The 24,342-nt window shown below is 46.6% G+C and overlaps 1 protein-coding gene and 1 pseudogene across 1 annotated transcript in view; both read left to right on the forward strand.

Moving 5' to 3' along the window:
• The window catches only part of Ptprn2 (protein tyrosine phosphatase receptor type N2), a 748,763-nt gene that overhangs the window by 72,848 nt on the left and 651,573 nt on the right, over nt 1-24,342 (forward strand). The window contains exon 2 of the mRNA XM_021179074.2: nt 6,105-6,155. Within this exon, the coding sequence (XP_021034733.1) occupies nt 6,105-6,155 (51 nt within the window). The remainder of the gene's footprint in view (nt 1-6,104; nt 6,156-24,342) is intronic.
• Nucleotides 11,559-23,101, forward strand: LOC110307279 (annotated as a pseudogene).

A 24,342-nucleotide genomic window follows, 5' to 3' on the forward strand; every position in this document is an offset into this window, starting at 1 on the left:
TGGGGGACTTTTGGGATAGCATTGGAAAAGTAAATGAGGAAAATACCTATAAAAAAAAACGAATGGTGTCAGGAACAGCTGAGAGCTCATAACTTGATCTATAGGCAGGAGGCAGGGGGAGGGGGAGAGAGAGGGAGGGAGAGACAGAGAGACAGAGAGAACTAGCTCACATAATGGCTAGAGACTTTTGAAATCTCCAAGTCCACTCCCCACAGTGACACACCTTCTCCAACATCCCACACATTCTAATCTTTCCCAAACAGTCCTATCAACTGGAGGCCAAATAGTCAAACATATGAGCCTTTCCGGGCATTCTCATTCAGACTTCCACATTGAGGCTGACAGGAATAGAGCCCTGAGGCATGGCCTCCACCTGTTTTAAAGGTGTTCCCTCCCTCCTTCTCTTGCTTGGCTGGGATGGTCACGTCCTAGCTTCTGTGTTTTGGAGGAGCTATCTCCTCAAAGGGAAAAGTTGTGGTTAAAATGCAAGAGACATGGTCTTCCATCCAGGGTTTCTACTGCATCCCCTGCACTAACATCCTGAGACTCTGGGGCCCAGGAAAGGAAGACATGCCTCCATGTACCCTTGTGAGCTGTGCTGCCCTGGGGAAGGTGCTGGGACCCAGCGGATGATAGGACCACTAAGTTTCTGATGGTCTTTAACTAGACCTACCTTTTCCATGCATGTCTAACAGCAAAGGATTGTTGGGGATTATGAAAGGCTGTTGCTGAAGTTACAGAACCAGCACAATTCAGAACCAGGGACTTTGGCTGCTTGTCACTGAGACTCTCTACCTGATAGGTGACTGTCTTGGGTCTCATCCATTCACTCTGAGTGCTGATGCTCCAGGTCCTGGCCACTAAGGGACAAGAACATCCTTACCCAGGAAGAGTTCTCTGTGTAGAGAATACAGCACTAGAGGCTTCTATGTAAGCAAGCAGATGTGCTTGGTTTTGGAGAAGTTGGGAAGAATGGGAATGTATGTAGAAGGGGCCAGAGCTGAGGATGTCCACTTATACAGGACTCCAGGAGAGTGGCAAGGAGATTTGTGGACTGATTCTGGACACTCAGAGTGATTGGGAGTTGCTCAGTTTATCACACAGGTGTCCAGATAGAAGTGACATGCCACCATGGGAGAGAATCCCTGAAGTTTAGAACCCAACCATGCGGTTATGGAATAGTCTGGAATGCAGGCTTCCATGTGACAGACCTTCCACGTGGGCTGCTCTTCTGAATAGCTCACGGCTCAGTTCAGATCTTTCTGTGTAAGGTGTGCACTATCATAGCTTTGAGATGGCTTCAGCTTAAAAGTCAAGAAAGCAGCTCCAGAAAAGCTGGAGTGGTCCAGGTTAATGGGAATAAACAAAACCTACTCCAGACTGATATTCAATACCAAAAGATCAGGCAAACTAATCCTCACCCCAAAGATGGACACCTATCTTGGGGTCCCCTGAGTTCGAGCCAGTGGGATTTATAATCAGTGGATTTTCAACCCTTTGTGCCTCTTCAGAATCAGCTTTGAATAAGTGCTTCACACAGGTTGCATTGGGCAGAGGCTCAGTTAAGAGGCTGAGAGACAAGCTTAACCTCACCGTGTGCCTGTCTGCGGATGGACGCTGGAGCCTCCACAGTCTCTGTGGCCCACACTGCTCCTGCAGGGTAAGGGGCAGCTCAGAGGATCAAGCTACGGAGAGGGAGGCAGAGGTATTGCTTTAGAGAAGGGGAAACACTGATGGAAAATGGATATATGAGAGTGCTTTGCTGTGTGCGGATAGCTACCATGGGGAAAACAGCAATATCGTCATTATTAACTCCTGCTACACGATCCACACACCAGATGGGGTTTGCTAAGTTTTATTTGGCTACAATACTAAATGATCCCAAAGAATGATCATCTCCCAGTTATGAAAATTAGGTAAGAATACTCTGGGGTTCTAAGAATCCCCAGCTGCTCCGTAGGAGACCCAGAGTATCCGTTCTGCTCACATGACATGCCTGAGCAGGAAAAAAATTTATTATTTTGGTGAGATAATTCAGTTTTACACCGATATATTTCTAATGCTCTCGGGTAAAAGGAAAACCTACCATGTTTTGTGATTGCAGGTTTTCATGAATCTCAGAGCAATTGCCAAAGTAGCGGGCAGGAAGGGATTAATTAGTTCATCTCCCTCTCCACAGTGGGGAGTGTCTCTGGATCTGAGGTCATTTCTCTCTACCAAGGTTACTTTTGAGACCTAGAATTAGGAAGGAGCTGGGAATGTGAGTACCGCACTGCTAAGTGCTGCTTGCTTAGGTGGACCTGGGTGAGGACCAAGAGGTAGTAAGGGCCAGGTATCCTGTCAGCTAGGGAGACTGTGAATTTTTACTTGCTGTTTTACCGCAAGGTAAAAGAAGTTAGAATAGCTATACTGGTCTGGCTATTTGCAGAATAAACAGGTCAGTTTTCCTGTTGAGAACAAATGTAGCAGGACTAAGAATGGCTTTGTATTCTGAGAGGACAACGGTAACTAAAATTAAAGCTAAAAAGATCAGAATGCATATGTACACATGTGTTGATACATGTATGTGGACATGCCTAAATAAACATGGATTGGTGTACATATATGCACACATGCAGGTGTGCATGTGTATGAATGTGCATATGTGTTGTGTATGCATGTATATACACATAGGTTTGCATGTACATGTAAGTAAAATGTGTACGTATATATGTGTGAGTTCCTGTGCATGTGTGTGTAGACATACCTATATCTCCATGTATATATGAACAGATGTGCATGTATGTGCACATGCATGTAGATGTACAGCTAAGAGTATGACTGCATATATGTTTCTATAAATGCCCATGTGTGAGTGTCCATCCATGCATACATTACTCATTTAAGCATACATGTGTATTTACATATATGAATATATACCCATATGTAGTCATGTATACTCAAACACATGCATTCATGTGAGTGTGTGTAGGTGTGCACATGTGTTTGTATGTGCACATGTGTGGTATGCACATGTATTTGCATGCATGCTTTCAGTGTGTGCTGCAGTTCAGGAGCCGAGTGGCTATAACAAGTAGGAAAATTGCAGGTGTTTTTATTTGTTTGGTGTGTGTTTATGTGTTCAGTGCTGGGGATAGGATCTGAAGAAAGAAAAAAAAAAAAAAGCTTCACCATTGAGCTACATCCGTAGCCCTAGGAACTGTAGTTTCAAATGCTGGGTAGTACAGTGTGGCGATGGCTCCTGTGGGTGTTCTTTGTGGACCAGTTGCTCTCCTCAGGCTGATGTTTGGCTTTAGGTTTGGATCATATGTGAGCTGCTGGCTGGTGGGCTGAGTTCTGCCTCTAGAGGAGCTAAGTCTCAGACTCCAGAGGGGGGACCATCATCGGCTTTCTCTCTTTCCTCTGGGTGACTTACCATGATAATCATTGTCATTAGGGGTCTGATATTTACAATCGAATGTGTTTCTTGTTGATTTTAGAGCACATAAAGTTGCACATAAATTAAATTAGCATCCTGACTGGCGGCCTGAGATAAGCACTCTCCACAGCTCTGGGAATGTGTTGCTTGAACTCTTGCTGCCTCCTTGCCTTCCTCAAGGTCTTTCTGAAGCATAAGCTCATCTGGCTCCAGGAAGGACCGGAGCTGGGTAGAAGCTAGGGCCAGAGCTGTCTTGGTGTAGCCAGAGCTGCCTTGCTGAAGCCAGAGCTGCCTTGCTGTAGTCAGGGCTGCCTTGCTGTAGCCAGAGCTACAGGAACATGTGATGCACATTCTGTTCTATCAGTTCTGGCTGTCTAGTGTGATTAAGGTGGAAACAGGAAGCCATGGAGAGACTTTCTTCCTATGCTTTTTTTGAGAGAGAGTTCTGGCATCTGCCATCTCACATGATAAACACAGCTCCTCCCTGAACTCTGTGTGTGTGTGTGTGTGTGTGTGTAGTTGTGCCTGTAACCCTGTCTTTTTCCAGGCCTTCCTTTAGGCATTTGATGAGGACTGAGATGGTGCTCAGTAGAGTTGCATACCCACTGCTATGCCAGGGGGTAGAGCAGAGGCACAGTACTACCCCAGCCTGTCTGCCAGCTTAAGGTGCCCTTTCTCCTTTTGCATCCTGGGAGGAGAGATGCACCGGGAAGCTGGGAGCCTCCCATGGCTCATTCCTTCTGGACTGCAGTGAGGGAAGATTGGAGGTCAGATGAGAACAGCCCAGAAACTGGCCAGAAACTCTCCTTAATTTTACTGCTCTCAATGCTAAGATCAGAGACTCCACATGACCACCATAGGTTAGGGCTTTTTGTGGGAGTCAGCATGCAGCCTAGGCCTACAGCTTTGAGTTCTCAACTGCTGTGTGCTCGGTTTCCTTAAAAGACTCACTGCCACAGCTACCCTCCCCTCACATACTACTTAGCTTCAATGCCATGGATGAAGGAATGACCCTGGGCTAGATGAGGCTCTGAGCGGGGAGAGCATGATATAGATGAGGCAAGGTTGCTTCAGGGGTAAAGCGGTCCACACTGATATGCTAAAAATGTGCTTAAGAGGGGGAGATACTATATTCCATGAGATTATATTATTGTTTTGAAGAAAAGGGATCTCTTAGGGTAGAGATGGCTATGATTGACTTGCTAGTCTCAAGTACAGCCAGTGGTCAGTTTGCACAGGACTGAGTGGGTGACTGACACAGCTTACCTAGGCATGCACTTAGAGATCTCTTAGGACAAGACACCTAAGCAAAGGTTCCTGAAATCAGTGGCTTTCTCCTTTGTCATGGGGTAATCATAAGGTTGAAAGGGCTCATGTGAATGGTGGACCCAAGACTCCTTTGTGCTAATTGATGCTGTCATAGCCTTTGCTGAGCCTGGTGTTGTGTCATGCTCAGCCTGTGCTTGCTGACTGCTGCAGATATAAGGATTTGAAGGCGTTAATGGTTCAGTTCCTTTGTAATGAATAATTGTTCTCTTAATTTATAAGTTGCCTTGTACTCATCCACTTATTCAGAAACAAGGGTAGCCACAGAAGAATGGGAAGAAGGTACAAAGGAGACCCCAGGACTCATCCCTGAGAGGATGATACAGTCTGTATTGATAATCATTGGGCATGGTGGCAGGTGCCATGTGACGTCTGACACAACTCACTGGCCTGGCCTATGTGGAGGACTCCATGGGGGACTTTTGAGTGGGTCTTGCTCAATGCATAGGAGTTTGGCCATTGGGGAAATGTGGATTAAGGCATTAGACTTTGTATGTGTGTTCTGACATGCAAGTTCAGAGCACCCCTGGCTTTTGTGGGATCCTAACACCTCACTGGTACAGGTGTGAATATAACATTGTGCCTCGGAGTAGGGAGGGCTCATCTGAGTAGAGAGATGTCTTTCATGTCCCCCTGATCTTGCCTGCTCTTCCCATCCTTTCCCTGTGTTCAAGGTGGCTACACATTACATCCAGTTGCTCTGTGAGTACATTTGCATTGGTTCCCTGTTTTATGGGAGGCTATCAGGGTCTGTTTCCACTGTGGGAAGAGGCTAGCCACCTTGGTGGCTTGAGTGAAGTCTCCTCTGGATGCCTCCATTCTTTTGACACTCACCATGCCTCTGTTTCTCTTTGCATGACATTTCCTTCTTTGTCATTGTCCCCATGCAGAGGCACATAACCAGTTTCCATGGAGTCATGGGGGTGGGGGCAGAAATCAGGATCTCAGAATCCTTCTTAGTGTGCACAGTTGGATTAGGTCCAGAGGTCTGGCCCATTTCTGGTATTGTGTATACTTCTGTCCATGATGCTGCTGTGAGCTCAGTCTCAAGCCCTGACTTCTCTGGGCGGGCAGTTTAGAAATGCTGTGAGGCTAGAGGGACATATCTGCATAGATAGATGGCCATGCCAAGGACATGGGCTCTCTCTGATGTGAACTTGAAGGCACAGGGCATGCCACCAATCCTCCTGATAGACAGGTTGTCCAGATCATACAGAGGTCTGTTAGAATGGCTTCAGAATAATCCAGCACCATCACGAAGAAGCAGATCCAAGGAGTCTGCATGGGGGGGGGGCAGTTTGCAAGCCTCAAAGGCCATTGGTTTCTCTGTCACTGACTTCTCTTCTGTCTTTTTATCTAGGATGCTTGTTTGAGGATGGCTTGTGTGGATCACTGGAGACCTGTGTGAACGGTGAGTACGGATTATGCTTGGGCCATTGCTGAAGTTTTGGATCTGTTTCTTCTGCTGTGGACTAGAGGGTGGCTTCCACACCTTTGATATGAAGAAGGATGCAGAGCTTTTTGTCTTTGGGTGCCAGGGATGGGGAGAGAGTTCTTACTCACAGATGTGTGTCTCAGTGCCTATCAGCCTCAGTCCCTGAGTGTAGGCCTGTTCTTCAGGAGGAAGGGGCATTGTTGGTGATGGACTCTGGTGGTAAGGAAGAAAGAATGAACCTGAGTCTAGTGTGCTGGCATTCCTCAGCGCTAGCTCTACTTGGCCCCCTGCCCCCAGCCTGTGCTTGATGCTTGCACATTTTCTGTGCTCATGGCTTCATGTTGATCTCACAGGAAGTCCTTCCTAGGGCTAGCTCCTGGAAATGTTGGATGAGTAGCTGTCAACAGGGAGGGGAGTAGCCAAAGACTTCTCAAATGAAGAAAATGACTTTGTGTGTGTTTAATGGGTGCCAAGTTCTGGTAGTTTGCTGTTTGAACTAGGGGAGGGTGGAGATAATGCTGGAAGGTCACAGTTATGTGTTTCAGAGTGAGACTGGGAGTGTAGTAGTCCTCTGGAACCCAAGGCAGGTTGACAGAGCACACACTCTTTCTTCTTAGCTTACTGCCTGCCTGTCTTTAGCTTGTAAGTGGGGAAGGGGAGCCTCCTCCTGCAGCTGCTGCTAATTCTGAGCTGGCACAGATGCCCTTGTACTCTCAAGTGGCCCTGCATAGCCAAGGGTGCCCTACGGGCTATTTGATTTGCAGAGAAGGTACCAGACTTGGGGACAGGTCCAGGCCAAGCCCCTCCTTGAGTGCAAATGTCAAGCTTTGTCTGTGCCGAAACACTAAACCAAGTGCTTTGGAGCCATGCAGAGGGCCAGCCCTGTGGCCTAGATCAGGAATCTCAGTTAGGGAGGACTGTATGTGTGTGTGTCTGAGCAGGCAGCAGGGGCCAGCAGGGAAGGACAAGAGCTGGCCCTGGGAAGGAAGGAGAGCAGAATGCCAACCGTCCCCATCTCGACTTTGTGCTTGCTTTCTGCAGGACGATTTCTGTGATGGGCTGGGCCAGGACCATGTGCCTTGGCTGGCAGGACCCTGACCCCCTGAGCTGGACTTTGTGCTGCTTTGGGGAGATAGCATTAAGTAGATTATCTTAAAAGCACCTTCTCAGCTAAATATAGTCAATTTATACTCACCAAGCTCTGATGATGAAGGACCCAGGGTGTGTGTGTGTCTGTGTTCAGTCTAACCAGAGACATAGCACTAATGACAGCAGACACTTTCCCTCTTCCCTCAGCAGAAAGCAAGTCTGGAAGTGAGCCAGAATCATTCTTTGGTTTATTTTCTTCCCCCAACTCCAACTTGCCTTCCTAACCTTCAGTGATAGATACATTATTAAGATAATAGCCTTCTATTCTTTGGGAAAGAAAAGCAATTTAAATGTAAATATAGATATTCAGGTCTTGGTGTAAGGGAACAGACAGTATTTGACACCTTTTTTTCCTAGTGCAGCTAGGTCTGGGAAATGGCAAGACAGGCTTGCCCAAGTGCTGCAGGCTGGGTGTTTGCTGTGGCTGACAAGAGTCCTAAGAAATATAACATCCTGTTGTTGCTGGCCTGGATTTACTGTTGTCATGGTGACTGTATAATTCATCCTGCTAGCTGGTGGAGCAGAGAGGTGTGGCCAGTCTCAGTGAAGATGGACAGGTGGCCATGGGGCAGGGTGTGGAATGGAGTCTAGGATGCCTGCATTCATATGTGGGGGTCTCTTTAATTCACGACTCCTTTTCCTGAGATGAGGCAGGCATATATAGTCTTATTAGCTCATTTTTTAAAAAAAGCATATAGCATTTTTAAGTATAACAAAAAAAATTAAAGTGCTTGGGTGGAATGAGATAATTTATAAAGAATATGAGAAGTTAAACATAGTCAGTTTTAAAAAGAAGTCATATTAAAAAAAGAAGAAAGCAAAGGAAATGGAAAGGGCTAGGATCGCAGCTCACCATCAGAGACCTGCTTTAGATGTACAAGGGTTTGATTTTTCAGTACTTCAAAAACAAACATACAAACAAACACACCCACACAAGTACCACAGCAACAAAACAGACATTAGCAGGAATCTGGGGAGCTGGAGGGGGATGTGAAATGGCTCTGTACTGTGGAGAGAGTATGGTAGCACATTAGAAGTTAGGTAAGGGTTTGGTTCAGCAATCCTGCTTGTGAGCACATACCCAGAAGAACTGACTTGTGAGCAATTACCCCAAAGAACTGACAGCAAAGACTCGGAGAAGTACGGACTCACCTGCGGGCACTACAGACTTTTCCATCATATCTCCAAAATAGAAACAGTCAGAGTTTGTCCCTTGGTGGGTCGAGAAAGGAAACCTGGTCGTGTACACAATAGGCTATCCCTGACACAGAGATACCGTGCTCAGTACAATAAGCCAACTGTAGGAAAAGACAAATCACAATTGATAATGGTATCAGAATTTCATTTATGAGGTAAATAATTTTGTGGTTGAGGGTTGCCACAGAATGAGGAAGCGTGTTAAAGGGTTTCAGCATTAGGAAGACTGAGAACCACTGGTCCAAGGACAGCTATCTCTACTCCTTTTGACACGAGAGAGGGAGGCAGAACATGAAGGGGAAGAGAATACAGAGGAGCAAAGCTGCCCGCCTCATGGTGGATGGGAGGCCGAAGGAGACAGGGACACGGTGCACACTTCAAAGCTGCCCCAGGAGCCATTTCCCACCAAGCCCCACATTTTTATTTCTACTGCCTCTCAGTAATACCATAAAACTATGAATTTTATGTACATTGATCAACCCATTGATCAGGTCAGAGTCCTTGGGATCCAAACATTTCTCAATGATCAACTCTAACCTATGGGACTAGTCTTAAACTAGTCTTAAAAGTGTTTTTGGTGACACTTATGAAAACCACAATATCCCACTATCAAAAGCACTGAAAAAAATGTAAACTCTGAAACAGTATTTGGTCATCAGAGGAAAAACTGAAAGTGTTCTGAGTATTTTTGCCATCCTGGAGTGGGCTGCAGAAAAACGGAGTTTAGATTAGTCACATGGAATTCCTCACAGTGAAGAAAATCTGCTTCAAAAGACTTGGAAGTGGGTTTCCTACCAGAACTAGTAGTGCATGTTCAGAAACTAGACGGTATGTCCTAAAATGGAATCCCAAGAGTGTGAAACGGGTGAAGCAAATCTGTAGAGACTAAAAACCAATGCTTATGTTACATCAATGGTTCAGTAAGGAGCCCAGGGCTCCATGAGTCCTGAGCTGTAATCTGACGCCTAAGATATACATCCTGAGAAAATACTCCACAGCCCAAAGGAATCTTTCAGCACACATAATCCTTTGCAGTGTTGGCTATGTTAATTCTAGACACTCTAGTGGATGTATCCTGAATATTGAAATAACAATTTTAAGAACGGTTTATTGTTTATTTACATATGTATGCATGCTTTGCCTGCATGTGTATTTGTGCAATGTATGCATGCAGTGCCCACAGAGGCCAGAAGAGGGCAAAGAATTCCCCTAAGAATTACAGACAGTTGTGAACCACTCTGTGAGTGCTGGGAACCAAACTCAAGGTCCTCTGGAAGAGCAGTCACTGCTTTTAAATGCTTTGCCATCTCTCCAGCTCCAGAGAATGCTTTTATTTATTTTTTAATTGTATAGTTACTTTTCTTGTTGCTGTGCCCAAACAGCCAACAAGAATCAAGTAGGTGAGGAAGGGTAAAAAGTGTGTGGCTCTCCATTTAAAGTACATCATGGCATCATCATTACAGTGAGGAAGTAGGAGCGTGAGGTGGCTGGTACCCATCCCACGGAATGGAGCTGCCTGAAGTCAGGGTAGGTCTTCCTACCTCAGTTAGCCTAATCTGGAAACTCCATCACAGATGTGCCTAGAAGTCCACTATATAGGTGATTGTAGATCTGGTTGTTGGCAGTCAGCATTTACCATGCACTTCTGTTCCATAGACAACTCAAGTATTAGGCAGGTGTTAGAAACCAAGCATGGAGAAAGTTAACAGCACTGAGTGCAGCACTCTAAGGGGGACCCAGTTGATATGGTGACCGCTGTGTAGATGGGATGGGGAGGGCTTAAAGGCACATGCCAAGCTCCGGATCCTTATCTGGGTAGTCACTGTCACTTTCCTCATATGTTTATGTGTTTCAAATATTTTCTTACAGACTTTTTTTTAAAGATATGGTGCTTCAAATTCCAAGAAAGGGTAATTGTGATAAAAATAATATATTAACAGGTACGTAGATGCCGCCCACTCAGTGACCTTCGAGCCTGCTCCTTCTAACCACCTACCCAATACCCAAGTGTTTAACACAAAACAGTTAACAATATGTGGTTCCACTTTATGGGTGCAGAACCAGCGGGCACTTCCCTCTCAAAAGTCAGGGTATGTAAAACAAATATCCCTGTGCTCACTTTGGCAGCACACGTGTTAAAATTCGAATGGTAGAGAGAATTAGCACGGCTCCTGTGCTAACATGAAGCATTCTGTATTTAAAAAAAAAAAAGAGAAGAAAACAGCTGCTGTCTCCTCCTACTGGCCCTGTGCCATACAGGTGCTGGAAGTGCCTGGCTGCGAGTGGAGGGCATTGGAAAATTCCATCTGAAAGGTCACACCGACTGTTGGGCCATGCCTGGCTTTTACTTCATTTGTATTCTGCTCTCAGCAAGTGGGGAGGGCCCTCAGCTGAAGAAGGTATTTACTGCAAAAGGCTGAGTGAGTCATCAAAGGAGTGTGAAGGGAGAGAGGGAACTGGAAAAAGCTATACTGGAGATTAGCACCAAAGAAGCCAGTTAGCAGAGGAAGACTGGAAGTCTTCTCGACCCTGACAAACAGAGCATGCATTGCACACAGCCCTAGAACCCAATGGGTGAGAGAGGATGGAGTCTATAGAAGAGAATGCCCTGCGAGACCATGTTCTTTGGGGGCTCACTAGCCCTCTTCTGTACTTTAAGTATTTTTAATTAATTAGTTAGTTAGTTAGTTAATTTTCCTGAATAAGCTATTTGTAATCCAGGACTCACTTAAAAGGGCATGACCTCCCCCTGCCCCATCTCCCCTCCTGATGGCTGACAGGATTTCTACCGAAAGTGTACTGCGTTTTCTCTTAAATTCTAATAAAATTGTCCTGCAAGTTTCCTTTTGAGCCCGTTTCTGAATTCTTTTATTAATGAAGCCAAGAATACCCAAAGACACAAGACATTTCCTTGGTAACAAATGTTTGTGTACTTGGGTAGAAGAAATTATTTCTTTTGTCATTGTTAATGAAAAAACACAGCTCCCACCTTGGAATAAGAGATAGTTTATTCTGGAACGTAATTTAATAATCATGACCCAGGAACACAGGTTTAAGTTACCCCGAATTCTTATATTCCAATGTGAGGGCAGTTTTATAGTTTTACAGAACAAAGACGGTCATAAATTAAGACCAGTTTAAAATACACTGGTGGTTCACATCAGTGAGGCGGTTACAGCAAGATGGGGGGTGGGGGAGAATGATTCTATAAGCCTCAGACATATCTGAGGACATTCTTAGCTTTTGAGCGATAGAAGCTAGTGATAAGGTTAATAGATTGCAAAGATGTGTGCATTAGTCAAAGCAAGGCAACACATGGAGGTGAGCAAGGACTGGCTGATCATGGGGCTAAAGCTAGCCCATGCGTAATTAGCCCCTGGGCCTGTAAGTTTCAACCCCTTTACATCACTGCAGCTCTGATTAGCCTGTCTTTACAGACACAACTTCTTTCCAGGAATTCTTGTTGACACCTCCCACCCTGGGTCATGGCTGAGACCAGTGTGCTAGGGGAAAGTAAACACCTGTGTTTAATGTTGGTTTTACCTGGCCCAGGAGCCTTCAGAAGTGAACAAAGGGAGAGAACGTGCTCTATTTCATGGGAGGACTACAGGGTTCTGTGCTACTACTGTTTCCAAGGTGCCGGGTTTAATCTACTGCCTTGGTTTTTAAAGGAAATTAGGACAATTCCTTTAGAACTCCTTGTTTTTAGAGGAAAGCAAGAAACACGATTGCTTAAGGAAGGTGCATCGATTCACATCATGGCCAGACTGGAGAGGGAAACGTCATTTCCCTCACACTGCAGTTTGTAGAAATCCATGGGACAAAGGCCTTTCTGGGAAGGAGATAAAAAGAGGGGACAAGCTTAGGAACCAGTGGGAGAAGGGTCAAGAGTAAGCCGTGTGGCTGAACGTGAGCAGAACACAGTTGTTATTAGAACTTCTGGAGCAGGACTCTGGGGCTTGTTAGCTCCAATAGGGGAGGATCACCCATTCCCAGCAAACACATAGAGAAAACAAGTGTGTTGGTTAACATTCATTGTAATCTAAGAGGATTTAGGAAACACAACTGTGTCCATGAAGATAGTTTCAGAAAAGTTTAGCTGAGGGTAGACTCTCTCTGAATGTGTGTGGCACCATTCCTTGGGCTGGAGTCTTGGGCTAAATAAAGAGAGGGAGAGGGAGAGGGAGAGGGAGAGGGAGAGGGAGAGGGAGAGGGGAGAGAGAGAGAAAGAGAGGGAGCCAGATGAGCACCATTGATCTCCCTCAGCTTCCTGACTGGGACCAAACTCCTGCCAGCATGCTTTCCCCACCAGGAGGAACTGTGTCCCTTCCAACTCTAAGCTAAAATAAGCCCCTGTCTGGGGCAGGAGAGATGCTGTTCTTGTGGAGGGCATGGGTTCGATCCTTAGCACTTACACCATGGCTAACAACCTTCTGTAAAACTCAAGTTCCAGGTATCCAACGTGGGCACTTGGAAATTATTCTGTGGGTACCATATGCACACAGTAAACAGACATGGGCATACATGTGAGCAAAACTACTTGCACACATACAATAAAATGAATAAATCTAAAAATAAGTAAACAAACCAAGCCCTTTTCTTTTGTGCTGCCATTATCAGGTTTTTTTGGTCGTAGCAATAAGAAAAGTAACAGTTGACTGTTTAGACCAGCACAGAAAGGAAATAGGACCACTGAGTATCCCACAGGGAACCGTCAGGATGGGTAACTAGAGCCCTGTCTGCTGTGTAATGCAGTGGTCTGGGAGGGAAGTTGGAGCTGAGGGCCACTCTCTAATCTGGAGAAGTCCCTGCTTGGTTAAGGTGGCATTCTTTGTTTGCAGGTATTCCTGCCACACTAATGAAGGCAGTTCAAGTTGGTGGTGTGAGGTCCTGGGAGGACAGTGTGAGTCACTGCACTAACTCCCAGTTTGCAATCATCACCGTCCAAATATAGAAAGGCCTTCCTGGTTGGTTAGTGTTTGGTCCTGGACAAAGGCTCTGGTTCCAGAGCATAGCTCTGCAGTGTCTTGTCACAACACTTCCCTGTTTGTTTTTTTCTGGTTTCTTGTCAATGGCCTTCTCACCATGAACTGGAAATGTTCAGGACTAAAAGTTAGGCCTTCAGCCTAAAAACCAACACAGAACAAAGGTAGAGACTTGAGGCTCTTTCCCTGTACTCAGTTCCTTGGGGGGCTGGTCCTAGTTAGGGGTGCTATGCAGTGATGAAAAGGAACCTGGGAGGAAAGAGTCTATCGTGCTTACATGTTCACAGCATAGTGTGTCATTAGAGGAAGTCAGGGCAGGAAGCTGGAGGCAGGAGCTGATGTGGGAGCCAAGAGATGCTACTTGCTGGCTTTTCCCTTGTGGCTTTCTCAGCCTGCTTTCTTACAGAATTCAGGACCACCAATCCAGGCGTGGCCCCAGCCACAGTGGGCTGGGCTCTCCACCATCAATCATTAATTAAGAAAATGCCCTACATGCGTGCCTGTAGCCCAGTCTTATGGAGGAAGCACTTTCTCTGTTAAGGTTCCCCTTCTCAGATGTTTTCTGTCAAGTTGTCATAAATGTAGCCAGGACAGAACCCAAGTGAGGAGTCAGTGTATTTTAATGAAAGCAGCTTTTAAGTCCCCATCTCATAATGATATATTTGTATGAAAATGTCACAATGAAATCCATTTTCATTTTATACTGATGTTGACATAGAAACAGCTTTCCCCTCAAAGAGAATAAGGAATTGTTTATTTTGGATTCAATCATGAGTGACCACACCCCCAAAGCACAGATTCATGTTCTGGAAAATACCATGTTCCAATGGTAACACTTCCAGAAGTGTTTTGTTATGGCTTTCATTTTTGTTTTATGTGTATGCCTGTTCTGCCTGCATGGATGCCTGTGTAGCACTTGTGTGCCTGGTGCCCATGGAGGACAGAAGAGGGACATCCAGCCTGGGACTGGTGTTACAGATGGTTGTGAGCTGCCACACAAGTTCTGGGAATTGAACCCAGGTCCTCTGGAAGAACAACTAGTGCTCTTAACCATGGAACCATCTCTTCAGCTCCCTGTTTTGTGATGTTTTTATAATAATAAAGAATCATAAGTCAAGATATTTTTCAAATATATTGATGAGACCACCAGGTGGGTTTATTACAGCAAAGGGGGAGGAAGTCTGGGGTGCAGGCTTCTGATGCTGTTTGATGGCATCCCAGGTCTCTGGGTTGTGAAAGCCAGTGCTCGGCTAACTCATCTCAAGTTCCAAGAAGCCTTACCTAATAGTTATAGGATGGTTACTCACAACACACAGGTGGTCCAGGGGCTGAAGATAGCTCAAGATAAGTTGTCACCAGACCCTGGGCCTGCCATATTCTCTCCTCTCTCCAACCACAGATGCTCTGAGCCTTGTAGTATCTGTAACATGGACTTGGTTTTTCCCCACCCCAACCCCCCTTCCTCTTGGGAACCTTATTCATACTCACTAACAAACAAAACACAGAACAGAACTGGGTAGATGGTTTGGTGGCATTAAGACCGGTGTTCAGATCCCCAGAGCCCATGTAACAGCTGGGCACAGTAGAGCTTTCCAACAACTCCAGGGTGTATGTGGTAGGAAGGGTGACAGAAGGATCCCAGGGGTTTCTTGGACAGCCAGTCTCGCTGAAACCACAAGCTTCAAGCTCACTGAGAGACCTTGCCTCAAAACAAACAAACAAACAAACAAACAAGGTAGAGAAATGAGGGAAACATCATTGGCCTTCCACACATATGTATTGCACACATGTATGCACACACACTCACACATACTCACACACTCACAAAAACACACTCACACACTCCTACACACTCATGGTCACGCACATTCACATACTCAGACATATTTATATATACACACAATACACACACACTCTCACAAACACACACACAAACATACAGCACACCCACACACAACACTCAGACTCACACACTTACACACACTCATACACATAGAGTGCCACACACACAGCAAAACAAAGGATAGATATGTAGATAAAGTGTGAGTTCATTAAGGAGCTCCTTCTAATGTGTGAGATGTTGTTTCTGCTATTAGCATGGAAGGTCTATTACATTTTACAAGTTGGCTGCTATAGAGACAATGTTTTGGATTTTGTTGTCCTTTTAATCAAAGTCTTGGTCCATTTCAACAGAAAAAAGTCTGAGGGATTTTAATGGATAGTGGGTGTAAAATCTCCACCTGTCTGGGCCTGGCAGGGTTCCGTGTCCCTGAGTCCATCCTCTTGATACATACACAGCAGAAACCTTTTGCTTGGTTCCTGCAAGCCTGTTGAGCAAACACTTTTTTTTTTTCAAGAGAAAAGGGTAAGCATAAGACAGTAGAAATAGAGGCACTAGTATATTCGCTTTGAATTCAGAATCTCCATCTGTTTTTCCTGGGCCCCAGCCCATTCTCAGCCTGGAGTCACCATTATGCTACTGGCCCTACAGTGAGTTAGGGATTAGGTAAGGAGTGTACCTGACTCAGTTTATTCTGAGGAAATAGCTACCATGTCCTTGGAATCTGGAAACCCATCCTATTGTTGCCTTAAAAACAGGTAGTAATCTCATAATGCCACAGGGCTGCCACCATGTCTTCCCCCATGAGACCAGAACAGGGAGGGTGCCACATGGACAGTACCAGAGTCAGCCTGGGAAAGCTGCAGCTCACCCTGCTGCACAGAGGGCAGAACTGAGCATGGTTGCCATCTCGGGACTTACAGGATTCATGCCTCCCAGGCTCCAGGCACCTTCTGACCACACAGAAAAGATTTGAATCCTGCACTCAGTCTCCTCCTCTGGGTTACTGTACTTCTTCACAGCCTCTCAGTCATCAAGTTAAAATTTCTTACTATTTTTTTTTTCTCCAGTAAAACAGAATAGCTCTGGCCACATTCTGCATACCCTGGTAAATTGTACAAGCACTCAACAGACCCAGTTGTGGCTGATGAATTAAAAAATGAAAAGAAACAGGCACTCTACATCTCTATAACCTCAAGAGGGCTGTGCAGAGAGTAAGAGAAAGGTGACCCTGCGCCTTCTGCCCGAGGATGCAATGAGTAGGCGTGTCTCTTAACTGGGTGCTCAGAGCCCAGCTACTGACTCTGAGGGCTGACTTGACCACGTGTTTGGTTACATCAATTCTAAGTCCTTATATACACCTCTAAGGTGAGAGAAAGAGATCCACAAGTCAGGTCCTGATTCCTCCAGATGAACTTTGCATCCGATCTATCCCATCTCACACCTGTGTTCCTCCACCGAGTGCCAGAACACAGAAGGCCACACAAAGAGATGAGTGAGGCAGGACCAGGTCAGCACACACCCTGCCCTCCTTAGCTTTCTACCTGTTTCCAAGAAGATAGCTGCTGTCCTCAGAGAATGTTCAGAGTGGCCCTGGCTGCCTGTCCAGCACAGCTGTCCCTTTTTATACATAGTGTCAGTGTTCATAGGGGATTAGCTCTCTTTCCTTAAGATCTCACTAGGTATGAAGTTCCTTATGAACCAGGGCCCCATGGTTACTGGCGCAGGAAATTGCAGGTTTAATGTCTATCAGAGGAAGAGGAAAGAGCTTAGGTGGGAGATCTCTCTGGGTCTAGTGTCTCTCACAGCTCCTCAGGTGTCCCCTGGACTAGGCAGCATGTGAAGCCCTAGAACCTTGGCATGCAGACAAGCACATCTGGAATCAGAGCTGAAGATGCTTGTGAAGATAAAGTATGGGCACCGAGCAACATTCTGTTTGTTAACACCGGGCATGACTTTTAAGAGTTGCAGTTGTTAGCCGGGCATGGTGGCACACGCCTTTAATCCCAGCACTCGGGAGGCAGAAGCAGGTGGATTTCTGAGTTCGAGGCCAGCCTGGTCTACAAAGTGAGTCTCAGGACAGCCAGGGCTACACAGAGAAACCCTGTCTCGAAAAACCAAAAAAAAAAAAAAAAAGAAAAAAGAAGAGTTGCAGTTGTCATTTTACTTGAGTTTGTAACAAAATAACCTGTCAAAAGCAACATAAAGGGGTAAGTTTATTTTGCTTTATAGCTTGAGGACACACCCCACTGTGGTGGAGAGTGTAGTGGAGAGCCACAGGGGCTGCTGAGCACCCTGTGACTACAGACAGGAAGCTGAGGAGGGAACTCCAACGCGCCAGTGCTTTCTCCCTTTGCACTCAGTCTGGAACCACAGCCCATGGGGAGAGTCCCACCCACATTCAGGATGAGTCCTCCCTCCTCAGTTAAACTCTCTGGAAATCCTCCTATGTCCGGAGGTATGTTTCCACTGAGATTCTTACAAAAGTGTAGCCAGTAAGTACAGTTATGATCATGGTGGCCAGTGAAACAGTTGTTCATGCTGGAGTGCACCATGTTAGGGACTCCTCAGGCACTGTGTGGTCTAGCTCACCCAGCGTCAGAAGTCATAGTCGGAGTGCTGTTAATCACATCCTCACCCCCACAAAGGCAAATCTTAAAGACAGGACTCCTTGTCCTCAGGTTACTCTTGGGGGCGGGGCTTGGGGAGGAGCCAGCACAATATAATTCAGGCCTGGCCTTGGCCAATGCTCTTTCTCCTGCAGTTGGAGCTTTGAGTAGATAACATTTTTTTGTTTTTGTTTTTTTTTTGTTTTTTGTTTTTTTGAGACAGGGGTTTCTCTGTATAGCCCTGGCTGTCCTGGAACTCACTTTGTAGACCAAGCTGGCCTCGAACTCAGAAATCCGCCTGCCTCTGCCTCCCTAGTGCTGGGATCAAAGGCATGCGCCACCACGCCTGGCGAGTAGATCACATTTTGACACACTCATTTTAGTAGCAACTTTGGTCTCCATCTTGCCCTGTAGGTATCATGCGAAGCCCCGTTCTTTCTGCTTCCTTCCCTGCTGTGTGTTCTCAGATGAGAAGGCTTGAGGACAGTCTGAAACCATGGTCACCTGGAAGCCACCAGGGAATAGCAGGAAAGCTTCTGGGGGTAGGCAGTCCTTTTACCCACATCAGAATCCCCTTGTCTGCAGAGAGCCAGCCTTGAGGAGACACTGGGGCCAGAGCCACTTACCGACCCCACAGCAGGATGTCTTGTCTAGTCTCAGCAAAGTCAGGGGCAGGTCTGTAAATGCTCCGGTTGATGCTTTTTGGAGGGCTGGTATCTGACAGAAACAGGTGACCCTACCCCCCTCCAGACTTAGCTTCTTGTCCAGGTGCTACTACTGTCTTCTTGGAGCCCTTCTGCCCACCTGTCTCCTATAAGCCACCACCTCTTTCCCTGACCAGCCTGGGGAGTCAGGATGTAGTCCAGCACTTCTGTCTCTGTCTTTGACAGAAGGTCTGTCTCTGACAGGTCTGTCTCTGTTTGAGCAGTTAGCATTGGCTGAGGTGAGCAGAGCAGCCTGCCTAGGACTGCTTATTTTCTGCCTTTAGGAAGGCTCTTCTGCAGGGGTAGAGCATCATGTCTGTTCCCAGGCACACGAGGCAGAGTGAATGTAGAGGAGATATGTTGTGGATTTCAGAGATTTCTGCTAGTCTGTCACCTCTGTGGTGAATCTGGCATCCTGTGTAAGGTGCTTCTTGCTATTCTCTTACTAACAGGAGAGGCAGCAAGGGCCAACTTTATAAAAAGAAAGTGTCCGTCATCAACATGTTCTCCCTCGGGTTTATCACGGACAACTTAAAAAACAAACTATGCAAATATGTCTATGCATATTTGCAAAGAGAAACTGTCTGCTGTGTGCCCTGGCAGACATCTTTTGTGCACATGATTGTACATGATGTCAGGCATCACTTCCTGGTATGTGCTGTTACAGATCTGGGTGCACTCACTGGTCCCTGTGGTGCGCTCCCCAGTAGAAACCTGAAGAGCCCAGGTGTGAGATATAAAGAGTATAGTAGCACTGGTGTGACCACTAGCCTGTTCCACTCCCGAATTCCAATTAATCAAATCCAAAAAGGATGGAAATTAATTACTGAATTAAACCATGTGAAGCTAAGTCTAATTTGGCATATTAACTGGAAAAGCTCTTTAATTCTGTGCCTTGGCATTAATGCCTAGATGTGAATTGTGGTAGATTCAGCTCCTTCTAAAACATCCATGCCTCATCCCACATACTCCGGTGGCGAGGATGGCCCGGGCCACTTGGCTCTGGAGACTGTGTTTCTCCTCTTTCAAGGATGTCTTGTCAGGAGTTTGCTGGGNGGGTGGGCGGGTGGGGAAGTAGAGGGAATGCGACCACGTTCACACCCCCTCTGCTCTTCCTTGTCAGTATTTATAGCTCCGTGCTGAGGAAGCCATGCTGAACAGCGGCATGCTTTATGAGTCTCCAGGGTGGTTGGCAGCATCACCATAGAGTGAAGCAGATTGCCCTGCAGAAGCAGGGTCGCACTCTCTGCTGGGTTGCACTCTCTGCTGCTGCCTGCCAGGCTGCCCAGACCACTGACAGCACACACTGTTCATGGAGCACGTACTCACCCCACCTCCCTGCAACTCCAGTGCCACGAGTCTTTGTGAAACTGCATTTCCTTATACATTCTGGGCTGGCATTTGGTGGGTTGTGAGCAGTGGAGGACAGTACTTTCTGTGTTGGCACTGTTGTGTCACAGTGACCTCACTGGTGACTTTGCGGCAAAAATGACAAACACCAGAGAGATGGTGGATTTCATTGTTCTAAAATGGAGACTCATCCAGGTTCTACATGCAGCCTAGGTCTTAGGAATTCAAGATCTTTCCTAAGCTGGGTATTAGGGACAGGAGTCTGAACACCAGGCCCAGGCGTCTGTGCAATGAGCCCTTGGTTGGTGTCCGATTCTCAAAACTCTTCCGTTGACTGTCTTACCAACACCGTTTCAGACTGTAATGCAGTTTTGTAGGCTCGGTTCCCAGAAACACCACCACATGGTATATGCATTCATCTTGGATTTTCACATTGCGGTTGCTATTTGCAATACAATTCACACTATACAGCTATTTGCATCTCATACCCCGAAGAAGTCAGAGAAATTGTTAGGAGAGGCATGCAATTGATTTTCATCAACTGGACATGGCTGTAGACATATTTGGGAAGAGAAAATCTCAGTTGTGGAATTGCCTCCATCAGATGGCCTGTGGGCATCTTGACTGCTAATTGATGTAGGAAGGCCAAGTCTATTCTGGGAGGTGTCACCCTTCCTTGGCAGGTAGCCTGTGCTGTACAAAATAGGTGGCTGAGTAAGCTAGGGAGAGCAAGCCAGTAAGTAGTATTCCTTCATGGTTTCTGTTCTACATTCCTGCCTTGGCTTTCCCTAGTGATGGGCTGCATCCTGTGAGACATAGAAACTCTTTCCTTGCCCAGCTGTCTTTGGGTGGACTTTTTCTTTTCTTTTCTTTTCTTTTTTTTTTTAAGATTTATTTATTGCTATATGTAAATACACTGTAGCTGTCTTCAGACACACCAGAAGAGGGCGTCAGATCTCATTTTGGGTGGTTGTGAGCCACCATGTGGTTGCTGGGATTTGAACTCTGGACCTTCGGAAGAGCAGTCGGGTGCTCTTACCCACTGAGCCATCTCACCAGCCCTTGGGTGAACTTTTTAACATAGCAACAAAAAGCAAACTCAGGCAGAGTTGGTACCAGAGATGGGATACTGCAAAGAAAAGCATAGCTGTGTTGCTTCATGGGAGGATTGTAGAAGCATTTTGGTCTTTGGTCTGGAAAAACCATTGAATGCTGAGAGCTTAATGGGGTACTTATAGAAGCTTGTAAGGTAAAATGCTGAGAAAAAGCAAGCCAGTACATGCATGTGCAACCCCAGCCACCCCCCTGCCATCCTCAGAGTGTGGGATGACAGACAAGCTGCCTTGGGAAGGTTCAGAGAGAGTCTGAGAGCCTCTCAAAGGCTCTTTCAAGGTGTCCACGTGACATTTTGTATTAAGAATCTGAGGAAGTGAAACTCGCGCTTCACAGAGGCAATAGATACTGGTTAGCTGGGGCTGAAGAATCAGCTGTGGTTAGTACAAGACCAGCATCTGTTAGGTAAAATCTTCTGGGAAGTGTTTCTCCAGGGTCAGCACGTAGGACCCGTGATCTGCTATGGGAGATGATAAGACTGCCCATCAAGCTGGTAGCAGAACTTGGCAAGTATGTGTAAGAGTCTCCCATGTGTATTGGTTTTGAAGGCATGAAGGTGTCATGAGGACCAGGTTGAGGTTTAGCACCGTGTGGCAGAGTTGGGGTTTTGCTGAAGAGGGGCTGGGAGAGAACATCAGATCAGTGAGGGTACAGCCTCAGTAGTAGTAGAAACCCCAGCGTTGAAGGGGTCATGGAGAAAAGCTGAAGTTTGGCAAAATGTGGAGTCAAAGTCCTTAAAGAAGCCAGGGGAGGCCACAGGAGATGGTGTAACCTTGGTGGCAGTGGAGACTCCAGAATGTTGGAGATACCAGAATTGTGGGCTGACCACCAAGGATAGCAGCAGGTGTGTAGTAGAGCCACCTTGAACCTACAAAACAAGTTGTGTGTGTGTGTGTGTGTGTGCACGTGCACGTGTGTGCATGTACACACATATGTATGTGTGTATGTGTGTCTATTTGTGTACATGTGTGTTGTTGCATGTGTGTGTGTGCGTGTATGGATGTGTATGTGTGTGTTTGTGTGCACGTCCACACGTGTGTGCATGTATTTGTGCATGTGTATGTGTGTCCATGTGTGTGAGCATGTACACACATGTGTGTGTATATGCATGCATAAATGTGTATGTATATGCATGTGTGTGTGTGCGCGCGCGCGCGCGCGCGTGTGTGTGTGTGTGTGTGTGTGTGTGTGTGTGTGTGTGTATGAGTGTGTGTTGTGGATGGCAGAGTCCTTTGGAGCCCAGAAGGTCATTAGTGAGTTGGAGTGTCTTTGACAAAGGTCAAAGCCAGGGAGTGCCATCCAGTAAGCAATATTCCTTCATGGTTTCTGCCTCAAGCTCCTCTCTTGGCTCCCTCTGAAGACGGAACCTTCAAGTTAAATCTTTTCTCCCTGAGCTGTTTGGTCAGTGTTTTATCACAGCGGTGCAAAACCAGCTAGGATGAGGATGAGCCCAGATAAGCATGCTCTCACTCTTCTCTCCACTCTTGACTGCGGCTGTGACGTGAGTAGCTAGAATCTCCTTCCTCCTTGACTTCCCTGCCATGAGCGACTGACACCTGAACTTGTGAGTCACTTGTTGGCAGGCTATTTCATCATAGCAACAGGAAAGAAACCAGGAAGTAAGAAAAAGCAAATTAAGAATAAGTCTTTGGCGCTGCTCACAGGCTCGGCATTGGCGGTTCGGGCTCGGCTCGGTGTCTGGGGTATGAGGGCCCTGCAAACATGAGGCTTCATCTCGGACTCAATGGAGAGCATGGATACGGGCGCTGACTCCATCCAAGAAGCTGGTGGAGCCTTCGGAAAATGAGAAAAGGCTGAAGAGGATCGGTACTTCGGAGAGAAGACTAGAGAACAGCTGGCTGCCCTGAAAAAACACCATGAAAATGAGGCTGACCACCATTTGAAGGAGATAGACCGTCTGCAGAAGCAAATTGAATGCCGTAAGAAGATTAAACACTTAAAGTGTGGTCGTTAAATACATGCAGTCAGTCCCTCACAGAGTGGCCTGTTTCATTCCGCACTTCTGTAGAGACATTGTTTTGAATGATTAATATTTGGTCTGTGTGCTACTAACAGATAATAAACTATTCTAGGAAAAAAGAAGAAGAAGAAGAAGAAGTCTTAAGATTTCCTAGGAAGTACAGGATAGTCCAGAGAGATAAGCCCACATCTAGTATAGAGTGACGCAAGAATGGAGGACAGTCAACATGCCGATGACTGGATCTGTGTTCCTGGGAGCAGAAGAGAATTATCACAGAGGGACCGAGGCCTGGGAAAAGTGCCTGCCCAGTACAGTTGCCATGGAGACTATTGACCGGAAGTACAGGCAGGGTGTACACTATCCAAGGTCTCTCTTCCTTATAGTTGCTTTCCTTAGTGAGACCCTGTTCTGGTGCGCGCCCTCAGTTTCTTCAGGTTGCATAAGTAAGAAATAAGACACACTGGGGGCTTACTTGTGCTGTCTGTCTCTCATACTCAGGCTGTGGTCTCACCCCGAGACAGCTCTGATGAAGGAAATGGCCGTCCTAGTATGAGGTTAAGCAGAGCACTGTGCTTAGATCAGAAGGGACCTGGTGCCCTCACAGACCTTTGCAGAGGACTTTACATGGCCACTCATGTATCACAGTTCGAGACTGTCCTGAACCTCTGTGGCCCAGGATATCCCTGCTTGCCACCATGGATGTGGAGGGGAAGCACTTCCACTTCTTTGCTTCTGGGCCTGAGTTTGAGAAGCTGTCGTGTGACCTCACCAACCCCTCCCCTTTCCCCACGGTCCTGAGAGCTTTGCAAGGGCAGCTGCTGTCAAGGGGCACAAGATGGCTGAGATCCCACTGCATACCACCCTGTCATCAGTGCTTCTCTGAGTTTCACAGATTCCCCTCAAAGCTTGACAAAGCCCAGATGTCCTGGCCTCCCCACCTGCCTTAGGGGACTGCCACCTGCCTGCTCTATGTTGGCAGGACCAGGGACCTTCAAGAGGTTGTGGCTCTCAGTGCTGGGCTGCACCCCCACCCCCACCCCCGCTCCAGGTGCATTTCCTGTCATACACTTTCCATTTTAGCTCTAATTTCTGGATGAATTCACCCATATGTCAAATTAACTCCCCAGCCCACCAGTTTTAAACATGAAGAGATAGGAACTGTGTCATGGAGAAAACTCATTTGCATGCTTTCCACACCTCAAGCTTCCCTGGAGGCGGGCTCACTCAGGTTGCTA

The sequence above is a fragment of the Mus caroli genome, chromosome 12 (genome assembly GCF_900094665.2).
Source record: "Mus caroli chromosome 12, CAROLI_EIJ_v1.1, whole genome shotgun sequence".
In the NCBI taxonomy this organism is placed as follows: Eukaryota; Metazoa; Chordata; class Mammalia; order Rodentia; family Muridae; genus Mus; species Mus caroli.